Genomic DNA, 12,584 nt, shown 5'->3' with positions numbered 1-12,584 from the left:
AAAAGCACAATTCAACAGATGGGCTTTCCTTTATTTCCTTTTGTGCTCTTGTTTAGTAGTAAGGTTGCCTCCTCAATGTGGCCAGTTCTATTGCTTTTCCATAGATACCACTGGTACTCCATTGATGTCCACCACATCCAACTCTACCACTAAAGCTGGAACTATGGAGATGTCCCAACCACCAGCAATCCAGGTTCCTGTGCCTGTGCTATTAAGGGATGCAAGCACATTGATCTGTGACGTGGGGAGGATTGGGATCATCATCCAAAGGACTTACCTGAAGCAGAAATTTATTGATGAGAGCTCTCTTTATCTTGGGAATCCGGAATGCAATGTTACCCAGACTAATGGCACCCATGTCTTACTGCAGGCAGGATGGAATGAGTGTGGTACAGTAGAACACAGTGTAAGTTTGTGCAGAAGCTCTAAAACCTTCATCCAAGCACAGATGAGTAGGTACTGAGTAGGGGCATCAAAAAGTCATCATCTGGCATAATTTTCATTTATTTCCTTTTGCAGAATAAAACAAACGTAATGGTGAATACTTCCTTGTACCATAACATACCGACGTATCCGTATCCTACTGCTCGTCAGCTGAGCTCAATTTTCTGTGTTTTTGCAAATGATATTCTGGCATCGACCGGATACACGCCTTCCGGAGGGTAAATAATGTTGCACTTTTGGGGCAGTATGGGGAAGATAAATGAAAGATTGTAGTGGGAAATCCAGAAAGATTCCCCAATTTAAAAAAAAAAAATTAACTTGCAGAGCATATAAAGGGTTATCCATCTCTACTGTAAGAAGTGCCCTGAGGGAGGGACATGTTCCCATAGGCTCAGGGGTAGTGATTGTAGTTCCTGTTCCCTAGTCTATAAAAGAGAATCCAGAATCCATCTGGCCCTGGGGCAGGAGGCCATCATAAAAGGTTTGAGCCCCTAAGGTTACTTGACACTTAGTAAAGTTGGGGATGGAGGACCCCATGAATTAGATAAAGCTAGTGGCAGGATAGCATCTATTGTGGAACACTCTAGGTGGGCAATTACTCTGCCCCCGGGCTGAAGTTCAAGGCAAGAGCATTCTGCTTAGTGCTCATAGAGCACTTCTGCCTGGGAGAATAGCATTGTCCAGGCCAGGATATTTTTGGATATTGCTAATATCTTCTTGAAAAAACCAGAGGTCCTCATATTGTGTATATTGCAGTTGGGAGGTTACTTGACACTTAGTAAAGTTGGGGATGGAGGACCCCATGAATGAGGTAAAGCTAGTGGCAGGATAGCATCTATTGTTGAATACTCTAGGTTGGCAATTACTATGCCCCTGTGCTGAAGTTCAAGGCAAGAATATTCTGCTTAGTGCTCATAGAGCACTGGGACAATAGCTTTGGGTAGGCCAGGATATTTTTGGAAATTGCTTATATCTTTTTGAAGAAACCAGAGGTCCTCATATTGTGTATATTGCAGTTGCAGGGGTGAATAACTGATAACTAGGTTAGTTTCAGTCTGGTTAAGAATTGATTGTGCCTCTTTTATCTTTAGGTTTCTTACCATCATTGAAAAACTGGAAGGGGGTGGAACATTTCTGCCGGAATTTCAGCTCTTTAGTGGAGACCAACCAATTTCAGAAAACCTCACATTCAATGCGACTGATAACATCAAGGTTCAGATTAGAATCAAGGCAGATGACAGCCAACTGAAGGTTGTGATCAGTGATTGTTGGGCCACGCCAAGTTGGAATTCTGAGGATCCAATATCTTTTCCCTTTATTAAACAAAGGTATGGCCATCGATGTCCACATTTTGGTGTCTTTGCTTTGAACACTCACCTTTGATTTATACATCTCCACGCACTGTGGGATGATTTGGACTGTGAGCCTGATCTCCAACATCACTGCCCAACCTCACTATTGCTCTTGTGGCAGCAACTCCCAACAACAATGATCCAACATCTAGTGGAAACTTCCCAGAAAAGTAGTGGCAGTTATAGCCTTTGGTTTGGGAATGAGATGTTGGATTGGCAGAAGTTTACATACTTTTGGTCATATAATCACCAAGATTTCTTTTTAATGTGTCTAAATTACTGTGGGTTTTTGCAAAGGCTGAAATAAACTGCTTTCTAGCAGTTGGTCATTAGGGATGTAGCGAACGTCGGAAAAAAAGTTCGCGAACATATTCGCGAACTTGCGCAAAAATGCGAGCGGTTCGCGAACGGTTCGCGAACCCCATAGACTTCAATGGGAAGGCGAACTTTAACATCTAGAAAAGACATTTCTGGCCAGAAAAATGATTTTAAAGTTGTTTAAAGGGTGCAACGACCTGGACAGTGGCATGCCAGAGGGGGATCAAGGGCAAAAATGTATCTGAAAAATCTGCCTGTGTGTGCTTGGAAGAGATAGTGTAGGGGGAGAGCTGTTAGTGATTTCAGGGACAGATGATAGTAAGTTTGCTGGCTAGTAATCTGCTTGATACTGCTCTGTATTGGAGGGACAGAAGTCTGCAGGGATTTGAGGGACATTTTAGCTTAGGTAGCTTTGCTGGCTAGTAATCTACTGTTCTCTTTAAACAACTGCCATACGTTGACCTTGTAGGCATTGTTTGCCCAGTTTTTTTGGACGCAGCCACTGAAGCACAGTTGCCAGAAAAAATATGCCATATAAATGCTGAAAATAGTCATTTTTCGCCATACGTTGACCTTGTAGACATTGTTTGCCCAGTTTTTTTGGACGCAGCCACTGAAGCACAGTTGCCAGAAAAAATATGCCATATAAATGCTGAAAATAGTAATTTTTCGCCATACGTTGACCTTGTAGACATTGTTTGCCCAGTTTTTTTGGTTGCAGCCACTGAAGCACAGTTGCCAGAAAAAATATGCCACATAAATGCTGAAAATAGTCATTTTTTGCCATATACGTTGAGTCAACGTATGGCAAAAAATGACTATTTTCAGCATTTATATGGCATATTTTTTCTGGCCTCTGTGCTTCAGTGGCTGTGGCCAAAAAAACTGGGCAAACAATGCCTACAAGGTCAACGTATACACTACTACAGCGGTGGATACGGATTACGTAAAATATATGAATGCTGCTTGAAAAAAGTGACTCCGGTGTTTTTTCTGGAGACGGTAATATTATGGATATTTAGACAGAATGGGAACAAGGTCACACAGCTCGATGGCGGGTTGAAGAAAACAGTGTGCAAATAATGCCTACAAGGCCAACGTATACACTACTACAGCGGTGGATACGGATTACGTAAAATATATTATGGCTGCTTGAAAAAAGTGACTCCGGTGTTTTTTCTGGAGACGGTAATATTATGGATATTTAGACAGAATGGGAACAAGGTCACACAGCTAGATGGCGGGTTGAAGAAAACAGTGTGCAAATAATGCCTACAGGGCAAATAATGCCTAAAAGGTCAACTTATACACTACTACAGCGGTAGTAAAATAAAAAAAAGTAAAATAAAAAAAAAATGAATATTAAAAAAAAAAAATTAAAGTTGGTGCTGCTGAACTACTAGGAGCAGCAGATTAGCACACCAGTCCCACTCCCCAACACTGCTAGACTAATAGCACTGGGCTCTTATAGTAGTAGTAGTAGTAGTAGTAGTAAAACAACAAAAAAATAAATAAAAGCAGTCCTTACAAGGACTACTGTTATTGCAGCAGTCAGCAGATGAGATCAGAAGCAGGACAGCTGCCCACTGCAGCTACATACAGAGCACTGCAGTAGAAGGTAGATTACTAGCCAGCAAAGCTACCTAAGCTTAAATGTCCCTCAAAACCCCTGCAGACTTCTGTCCCTCCAATAACAGAGCAGTATCAAAACGATTACTAGCCAGCAAACTTTCAACTGTCCCTGAAATCACTAACAGGCAGCAGCTCTCTCCCTACACTATCTCTTCAGCACACACAGGCAGAGTGAAAAAACGCTGCAGGGCTTCGGTTTTTATAGGGAAGGGGAGTGGTCCAGGGGAGAGCTTCCTGATTGGCTGCCATGTACCTGCTGGTCTGGGGTGAGAGGGCAAAAAAAAGCGCCAACAATGGCGAACCCAAAATGGCGAACGTCGCGCGACGTTCGCGAACTTCCGGCGAGCGCGAACACCCGATGTTCGCGCGAACAAGTTCGCCGGCGAACAGTTCGCGACATCTCTATTGGTCATAATATTATAATATCAACATCATTTGTCATTTCAGCTGTGCTGTGACAGAAACGTCCACCATCATCCATACAAATGGCATCTCTAATAATGCTACATTTGAGACAAAGATCTTTTCATTTGTTGGGGATCTTTCCGTTGTGTACATTCATTGTCGGCTTCATGTGTGCAAGGAAACCGAGGGCTCGACCTGTAAACCGGTATGTGCCTGTCCATCACTGTATGGGCCATGAATTCTGGGGAAATTCATAGATATATTTAATTTTAAAATTCTATGACGGATGGGGAGTGGAAAAACAGAAAGGAAGGGAGACATAAGAAAGCAAGAAGAAATACAGAGAGAAATCAGCAATGGGGAAAGAGAGAGATTGAAGACAAAGAAAAACAAAGATGGAGAGAGCAGGACAGAGATAAAAAGAGGGTGGGTTAAAGGATGGGGTTCTTTCAGCAGTCAAACCATCCTGCTCTGTGGGTTGTTAGTCGTGATTGGTGAGTTTGGGTTAGGGATCCACCAAATCCACTATGTTGGATTCGGCCAAATCCCCGAATCCTTTGTGAAAGAATTGGCCGAATACTGTAGTGAACCATATTCTCATATTGCATATGCACATTAGGAGCTGGAAAGGAAAATGTTGAAAACATTTTTTTACTTCTTTATTTTGTGATGAAAAGTCACATTATATCCCTTCCCCCCCAATTTGCATATGCAAATTAGGATTCAGATTTAGTTCGACCAGGCACAAGGATTCGGCCGAATCCGAATCCTGCTGAAAAGGACAGAATCCTACCCGAATCCCGAAAAGAATCCTGGAATTGGTGCACCCCTAGTTTGGGTTGACATTAAATGTGAATCGTGTGTGGAATACCGTCAACAAATTCATCCCACCCCCTTCAGAGACATCTCTGCAAAAACCCTACCTACCTCTTACATCACATAGTGGGTGGGCTCAGGTGTAAAAAGTGTGACAGACAGGTTATTTTATTGCTGGTTTGAGTTTACCCTGCTTAAAGGATTTCAAATCTGCTGCAGATCACTAGTTGTTAGCGCTCAACTGAACTCTAACACCATTCCGAACCATTAATCCCTGACACAAATAGCAAGCAAGGATTAATAATTCAGACAATTGAATCATTCCATCTTGGCATACAAATTGTAAAACCTGAAAGCTTCTTTATTTTTGTGGTTAAACATTACGTTACTGCATGGTAAGAATACCAAAACGTTGCAAACCAGCCCCTGCATGAAAATTTGTAGAACTGTTGTAATCTTACATTTCTTCTTATTATTTACAACAGATCTGCGGTGCGATTTCAGCAAGAAGCAGCTCGCCAAATATATACACAGGCCTTGCTCGATTAGGGCCCATACACCAAACTCCACAATGTAAGTACAACTGGCTTCTTGATTGGCATCTGCCCTTAGTGGGATCTGTAGGACAAGAAGTGGACTTTAGTGGTATTCTTGAATGGATGAATTATTTTAACTGTATTTTTCATGTTCCTGAATCAGCTTTAGAATTTTGGTTCTATCAATTTACCATACAATACTAGGAATGTTTGTAAATTGTTTTACAACTTATTAAACAGCATTTATATTTCATTAATAACCATTAAATAAGGTTTCCATTGATAAGCAGAAGACATTCTGACAAATATCTCCCAAACTTGTCTTCTGACTGGACCCTCACACACCCACTGCTCTGGCCCACCCTTGGGGAAGCTAGCCCTGCTGGCCATACACAGGAAGTAGTAATGTAAAACCCGTGGATTTACGGGTGGTTTGGGCCAACTTCTGCAGAAGATTGCCGTGTTTCGGAAGATCTCAGGTTGACCTCATACTTCTGCTCTCCCCACCTGCAACCTTACACTGTCGGCTTCTGCTTTTGGCAACCTCTATTTACAGGTCCACACCTGCCCCCTTTCGTGACATCAGAGATGGGCAGGTCAGGCGCGAATCTATAAATAGAGCTGCTGCACGGGGTCAGGTAGGGTTTGTGATTGGAGGGCTCAGTTTAGGATCTCGTGGGTTTTTGCTGACCCGCACATCACTAATGGGCAGATTTAGACTTACAATTGGGCTCATTTGTCAATGTCAACCCACCCTGATATTCTCCCCAACATATATGTACCCAAAACCATCCAGATATTTATTGGGCAAGTTTGAAAATCCCATTGGGGCAAATACAGCGTTGGCTTGTTAATGCAGTCCCATCTGATGGCCTTCATTTTGATCCGATTGTTGCTTTTCTCAAGGCAAATTAATCTCCAAGTAGGACTGTGTTACAAATGACCTGCCCAGTGCTAAGGTTCATGGTACTAACTTGGAGGTACAGGAACCCACTGATAATGAATGTCTGTACCTCCAAATTTGTACATAAAAATTCTTCTTTTCCTCATGGATTCTGTCCCTCACCTGCTGGTGACATTACCCACCATATTGTTTATGTAAAAGGCTAATTTCGCTGCTTCCTATTGCTTGTCTAATAATAACCCCCTGCCTTCGTTTCCCAGCATTAAAGGAAGAAACCCCCAAGACGACCAAAATGGGACCGGGCTACATTGCTCTTATTATTGTAGTTGTCCTTGCCTTTGTGGCAGTTCTGGTGGCCATTTTCATCTGCTGGCACGAGAGAAGAACTGGAAAGTACAAGTTCACCTTTAAGTGTCAGGATGTTGGATACCAAGTATTCTCTAACTAGTTATGTAAAATTCAGAATTCAACATGAGCTGATGGATACAGTCTTGTTTAGGAACAAACTGCATTTTAGTTTTGTGATGCTTTAAAAATATTAAACAATTCATCTTAGAATCTTTTACAAAAGTGTTGGTAGTGGCATTCTAGGACAACTAGCAAATGGTCTTTCCCATTTCACTTATTTTCTTCTTGTTCTGCATTTCTCCAGTTTGGTTAGTGTTTAAACTGCTATTGGGGCGCTAGAGTGGCAAGAACAGCTAGGCAGTGATTTTGTAATAGGATTAGGTAACATGAAGACCAATAGAAGAAAGTCCAAAGCACATGTCTTCAGACCTTTTGTATTTAGTCCGCCCTTTGCAGGTACACATTTACTACCCCTTCCCATAGATCCATAACAAGGTCACAGACTTATAAAACATGGGCAAGTCCACAATGTTGATCAGTGCTATGGGTTTACCCGCAGGCAATGGAGATATTTGATGGGTCTTAGTCAGCATCTTGTGTTACCAGCAAATGATTACTGATCCTGGGCCACCTTGGTAGAGGGCCCTGTGCAGATGTATGGCCATGGCCATGATCCCCCCCAGTCACATTCATTATAATAAAACCACACCCACAAACTATACAAACCCCACCCACCATCTTGCAAGCCATACCCCTCTGCAACCTGTAAATCAAATTTTGCATCTCCTGGGTACCCTCTGCCATGGGGTCCCTGACAGCAGACCCTGTATCCCCCTGATAGTGGCCATGGGATACTCAAACCCCCTTAATAGTGACCAAGGATAGTAAAAACATCAAATAATCATTCACCCTAATTGGCCTTCCATGTGAAAGTGCTTCCAGCAATTTCAGGCGGGATCAGACCTATAGTATGGGGGTCGTTTGGGAACCAAAAGAGAAAGGTAAATAAAAATGAAAATCTATCCTTAGAATCAACCTGTCTTCTGGTAGGTAGGCTCACTGATTCTAGCAACCAAAAAGCATTTTAAAGTGTAGTCTAGAGAGCGGGAAATGCTTTCAAAATAACAAAAAATTAAGCCTAATTGGAATTCTTCTGGTTAAAAGTAGGTGAGAATGATAAAATCATTTAAAAGTCTGAAATAGTTCTAGTATGTTCTTTTAATTTGATAAATATATGAATTACTCAAACCTTGTCAGGCCTCATTAGTCATTAGCAGCTATGGGGTCAATACTTACTGAACTTAGCATTTATATTATATGTAGATCAAGAACTAACCTGAAAGAGCATATTGTAATTAAAATACTCCTTCTACACGTGAAGACAGACCTTTATATTTATACCCATATTCTCATGTACTCAGAAATATATTTATAAAACATTATTTTTATAGTCTCTTCCGGAGTAAAATGATATTTAATCTCCACAGTCGGTTTATATCAGTTATTTTGGACTAAAGATTTACTTATCAAATATTTGAAAAAATAAATTATAAATGCTATAAAGTATTCTGTAACAGTTGCGTATATTTGTGAGGAAAGCTTCATGCCATTGTGCAAGATATCTGAATGCCTTGTGTTGGTTGATAAATGAAGGGAACGGTCTTCTTTGCTTGTTGTGTTTGTGCATTGTCCTTTCAAGAGTTGCCTTGGTGCAGCTTACTGTTCTACATAATAAAAAGAGTCAATTATCTATGTATGTAACTTATAAAGCGGAACCATATTTTGCTAAATGTATGTTGAAATGATAGGAAATCCACTTGCCAATAAACATGTCAGATAGCAGGTCTGAGGGCCATTACACAGTCCTGCAGTTGGGTAAGTAACCCTGGGTTATTTTTGAAAAAATGCAGGAATTTGGCAGATTGTGAATATGCTAATATGGGAGTGGGTTGGCAGGTCTGTGGATGTAAGGATTCACAGATAAGAGCCTATGTGCTGAATAACTTCAAGGTGTTTATTAAACAAAAATGTGCACAGACCTTTGCAGAAAGATTTAAACAGCAGCAAAAACAAGTCCAGGTACAGGCCAAAATTCAAGGGAAGGTCGCAGACAAACACATGAGGGACAGGCCAAAGGCCAGGGCGGGCAGAGTTCATACAAGGTCAAAAACAGGCTGGGGTCAATACCAGGAGATCCAAAAATCAGGAGTAACAGAGAGCAGAGATGAAACAGAGCAGGGAAACAAGGCAGGAACAAGACAACAGCTTGGTTTTAGGTTTTAACAGCCCTCAAATGAATAATTGCCCTCATCTGGATAGAGGGCGAGTACTTGCAGAAACTGACATGAAGGCATCAAAGCAAAAGGCATCCTGTCAAAGGTAGGGTGCCACCACACTGCCTCCTGTGGCTCAAGCAGGAGGAGCAGTGCTCGGAACATAACAGGTTCCTGGTTTAAAACCAGGGAGTGGATCATGGATCTCAAAGTAGGTTTCCCTAACCTTAGATATTTACTAGGCTATGCTGATGTTGCTTCTAGTTTTATGGTGGGCAGCAGGTTGGGTTTCAGATAAAACAAGTGTCGGATTAGGTAGCATGTAGGTAAGAATGTAGGTTGCAAATCTACCAACAAATCCCCTGGCCCTGATCGTCTTCCTCCGATTGGTACCAACCCTATATTTAATTCACTTTCAGGAAACCCTGCTTTTGATGACAAGACACTTCCCCCATCCTTCTTCCAATCCTTGGTTGTGGCTATCCTGAAACTAGGGACAGATTCTGCTCTTCCTATTGCCCAATGTCTCTCCTCAACACAGACACCAAAATACAGGCAACAATTCTGGCCAACAGAATCACAATGGATTTAAGCCACCTTGATCAATCTGGCTTTAAGCAGGGGAGATCTACCGATCTTCTGATATCAGTATCTGCTGCCTGTTGACCAACACACAAATTTCCCAACTTTGTGAGGTTCTCCTGCATTTGACATTGTAAACAATTTATCACCTGAGTTAAACTTCTTCCTGACTCCTCCACATAAGCTTCTCTCATTGCTATAATGTCTTGGCCCACTTATTAGCTTCACCTGCCCTGATATTACTGCTTATCTATTATGACATCACTTCTATTTTTATGGTGGCCAGCAGGTTGGGTTTCAGATAAAGAAGGTGTAGTTTATATTGGGTAGCAGGTTCAGGTAAGAATGTGGGTTGTAAAGAGGAATTTGTTATATGGGGTAGGTTGGCAGGTCTGCAAGTTGTAGATCCCAATGTAGGCTTCCTCTGCCCAAAAGTACTGGGCTTTGATGAGTTTGGTTAGGTACTTAAAGTGGGATGGATGAAAGATAAAGCAGTTAGACTGAGAAGCCGGTAGGTAAAAATGCAGGTTATGGGCAAAAACTGTGTATATGGGGCAGGCTTTGGATCTCAAGGTAGGCTTCTCTGTCCTTAGATAACTGCCGGACTATGATGACATCACTTCTAGTTTTATGGTGGCTGGCAGGTTGGGCTGCAGATAGGTTTGGTTTGATTGGGTAGCAGGTTCAAGTAGGTAAAGCTGTGAGTTGCAGGTATCTAGAATAGATCAAGAAGAAGCTGTTTGTTAAGTGTATTCAAAAAAATATTCCAATTTAAAGGTTGTTTATCATCTCCATTTAAAAAGGAGCTCAATTACCCTAAATAGACACTCCATATACAGTAAAGGCATATACTGTAGGTGATTGTGTACCTAGAACATTGTTTCTCTGCATACTTTAATTTAACAGAAGCATTGCCGGTTGGTTGCGATAATAACATCTCTATTCTTGCTTATAAGGTTGAATGCTTTCACTATTACTTTTACTGTGGGTAGTATAGATGCAACCATCAGTAATGCAGCGATCCTTAGAAACCATATCAGGGTGAACTGTTTGAGGAACCAGTTTTAGGAAGGTCCTGTTTACTCAAGACAATAACCCCCAGCACAAATAGAGTTCCATGCAGAATTAGTTTGCTGAGATGGTAGTAGAAGAACTTCATTGGCCTGCTCAGAGTTCTTACCTCAACTCAACTGAACCCCTGGGGGATGCATTGGAACACCGACTGTGAACTGGGCCTGGTCACTGTTGTCATATTTTCCAAACTTGTTGTGGCTGGATAGAATCAAACCCACCAACAATGTTCTAATATCTCATGGAAACCTTGGCAAAACCAAGGATATTGATACCCTTAATAATTAGAAGGGCTGCCTCACCTCAAACCCCACCTTTCCTATGCCTCAAGTGCTCAAATAAGGCAAAGGAGGTCAATGGTCTTACATAGCCTCATGGCAGAAACAGCAATAGACAACCCTAGAAACTTGTAACAGGAAAAAAGTAGATAGGTCATTTTCTTCTCCCACTCACCATGGTTTTTATGGTTTTCATGAAGCTCAGAATCACAGTGCTTTGTGTTGAAGGACAACAAAAAGGCCCCATGTTTATGGTTTTCATGCAAGATGTTGGTGTAATTTGTTTGTTGCTCAAAACAGTAGGGGTTTCGCTGACTTCACTTGGAGCCCATGCTCAAAATATTTGGAATTACAAAAATCCACCAATGTCCACAAGATGGCACATGTGCATAACGGCTCCATTTTCTTCTACAGAATTACAAAGACATATAATTCAGCTGGTGTGTCAGCATTGCCTTTTATAATATGATAATTACACATTGTTGTTAGATATACACCCTTTTTATTTCAGAAAATTCTTTCTATGAGGCATCAAGAAAGGGGAACTTACATAGTAATAAAAGCCAGTTTATTATTATATGGCAAAGGGAAAAAATACACAGCTTTAGCTGATCCGGGGGATTTCCGGACATTTACCTGTATTATTATCAAAGGTACAAGGTCTTATCACAAATGACCGTATGCCATAGGCAACTTACTGGTCCTCGGAAAACATTTCACTTCTAAACTCGAGATTGTGTGATAACTAAATGACCGGTGTCTATGAAGATTCTCAATCATTCAGTCCATGATATACAGTATCTAGTAGAAATATGTCTAAACCCACTGATACTCCAGAAGCTGCTAAAGCTGGCCATAGACGCAAAGATCCGATCGTACGAATCATCGTACGATCGGACTTTCCCATCTCCCCACCTGCCACTAACCATTCCGATCAAATAAAGTACAAAAAAAAATGTCGGGGCTCTCCACACACAGGCCGAAAATCGTACGAATCCTCGATTCGTACGATCAGATCTTTGCATCTATGGCCAGTTTAAGATGATGTATACAAGAAACTCAGAAACCAGGCTATAACCTATCTGTACAACTCATAATAAACTACCACCGGACTCTCTCCAGTGGTTCCCAAACTGTTAGGCTGGCTTCCATGGAACTGGTCTTATATTAATGGCATTGAGGCTATGATGGGGAGATATCTGTTGAAATTACTTATTTGCTTCTCTAGGAACCTCTAAAAGTCCAGCTTGAAGGACTATTATGGTGATATTTGGGTTGAGATACTATTTTCAGTTCTAAATATTCTTGGAACTTGGCTGAATGGCCAATGGTTTCTTATATCTGTAACTGTGTCATGCAGGAAAGGTTGCCCTGACCAAAGACTGGACCTCCAAGGGGAGCTAGTCAGGGGCCTTTTGGCTCAGATTGTGGAGATTTCCGGACCAAGGAGGAAGCACATGAATTCCAGTCCGAAGTCCAGTTCACTGTAGCCAAATTTCAGAATAAGTGTAATCAGGATTGAGGCAAAAGTTCAGAAGACATTCAGCATAGTCAGAGTAAAGGCAAGTTGTCAAAAGTCCAGGAATCAATAATACACAAATTAAGGAGCACCCAGGAACACTAGT

At 41.5% G+C, this 12,584-nt stretch overlaps 1 protein-coding gene across 1 annotated transcript in view; it reads left to right on the top strand.

Annotated features, from left to right (window-relative positions):
- LOC108707848 (uromodulin-like 1) overlaps positions 1-8,546 on the top strand; it is a 33,808-nt gene extending 25,262 nt beyond the window's left edge. The window contains exons 13-18 of the mRNA XM_018245873.2: positions 105-406; positions 520-662; positions 1,536-1,772; positions 4,194-4,356; positions 5,453-5,540; positions 6,668-8,546. Of these exons, the coding sequence (XP_018101362.2) occupies positions 105-406; positions 520-662; positions 1,536-1,772; positions 4,194-4,356; positions 5,453-5,540; positions 6,668-6,855 (1,121 nt within the window). The 3' untranslated portion in view covers positions 6,856-8,546. The remainder of the gene's footprint in view (positions 1-104; positions 407-519; positions 663-1,535; positions 1,773-4,193; positions 4,357-5,452; positions 5,541-6,667) is intronic.
- The last annotated feature ends 4,038 nt before the right edge of the window (positions 8,547-12,584 follow it).

Source organism: Xenopus laevis, chromosome 2L (genome assembly GCF_017654675.1).
Source record: "Xenopus laevis strain J_2021 chromosome 2L, Xenopus_laevis_v10.1, whole genome shotgun sequence".
Classification (NCBI taxonomy): domain Eukaryota; kingdom Metazoa; phylum Chordata; class Amphibia; order Anura; family Pipidae; genus Xenopus; species Xenopus laevis.
This window is presented reverse-complemented; position numbering and strand designations above follow the sequence as displayed.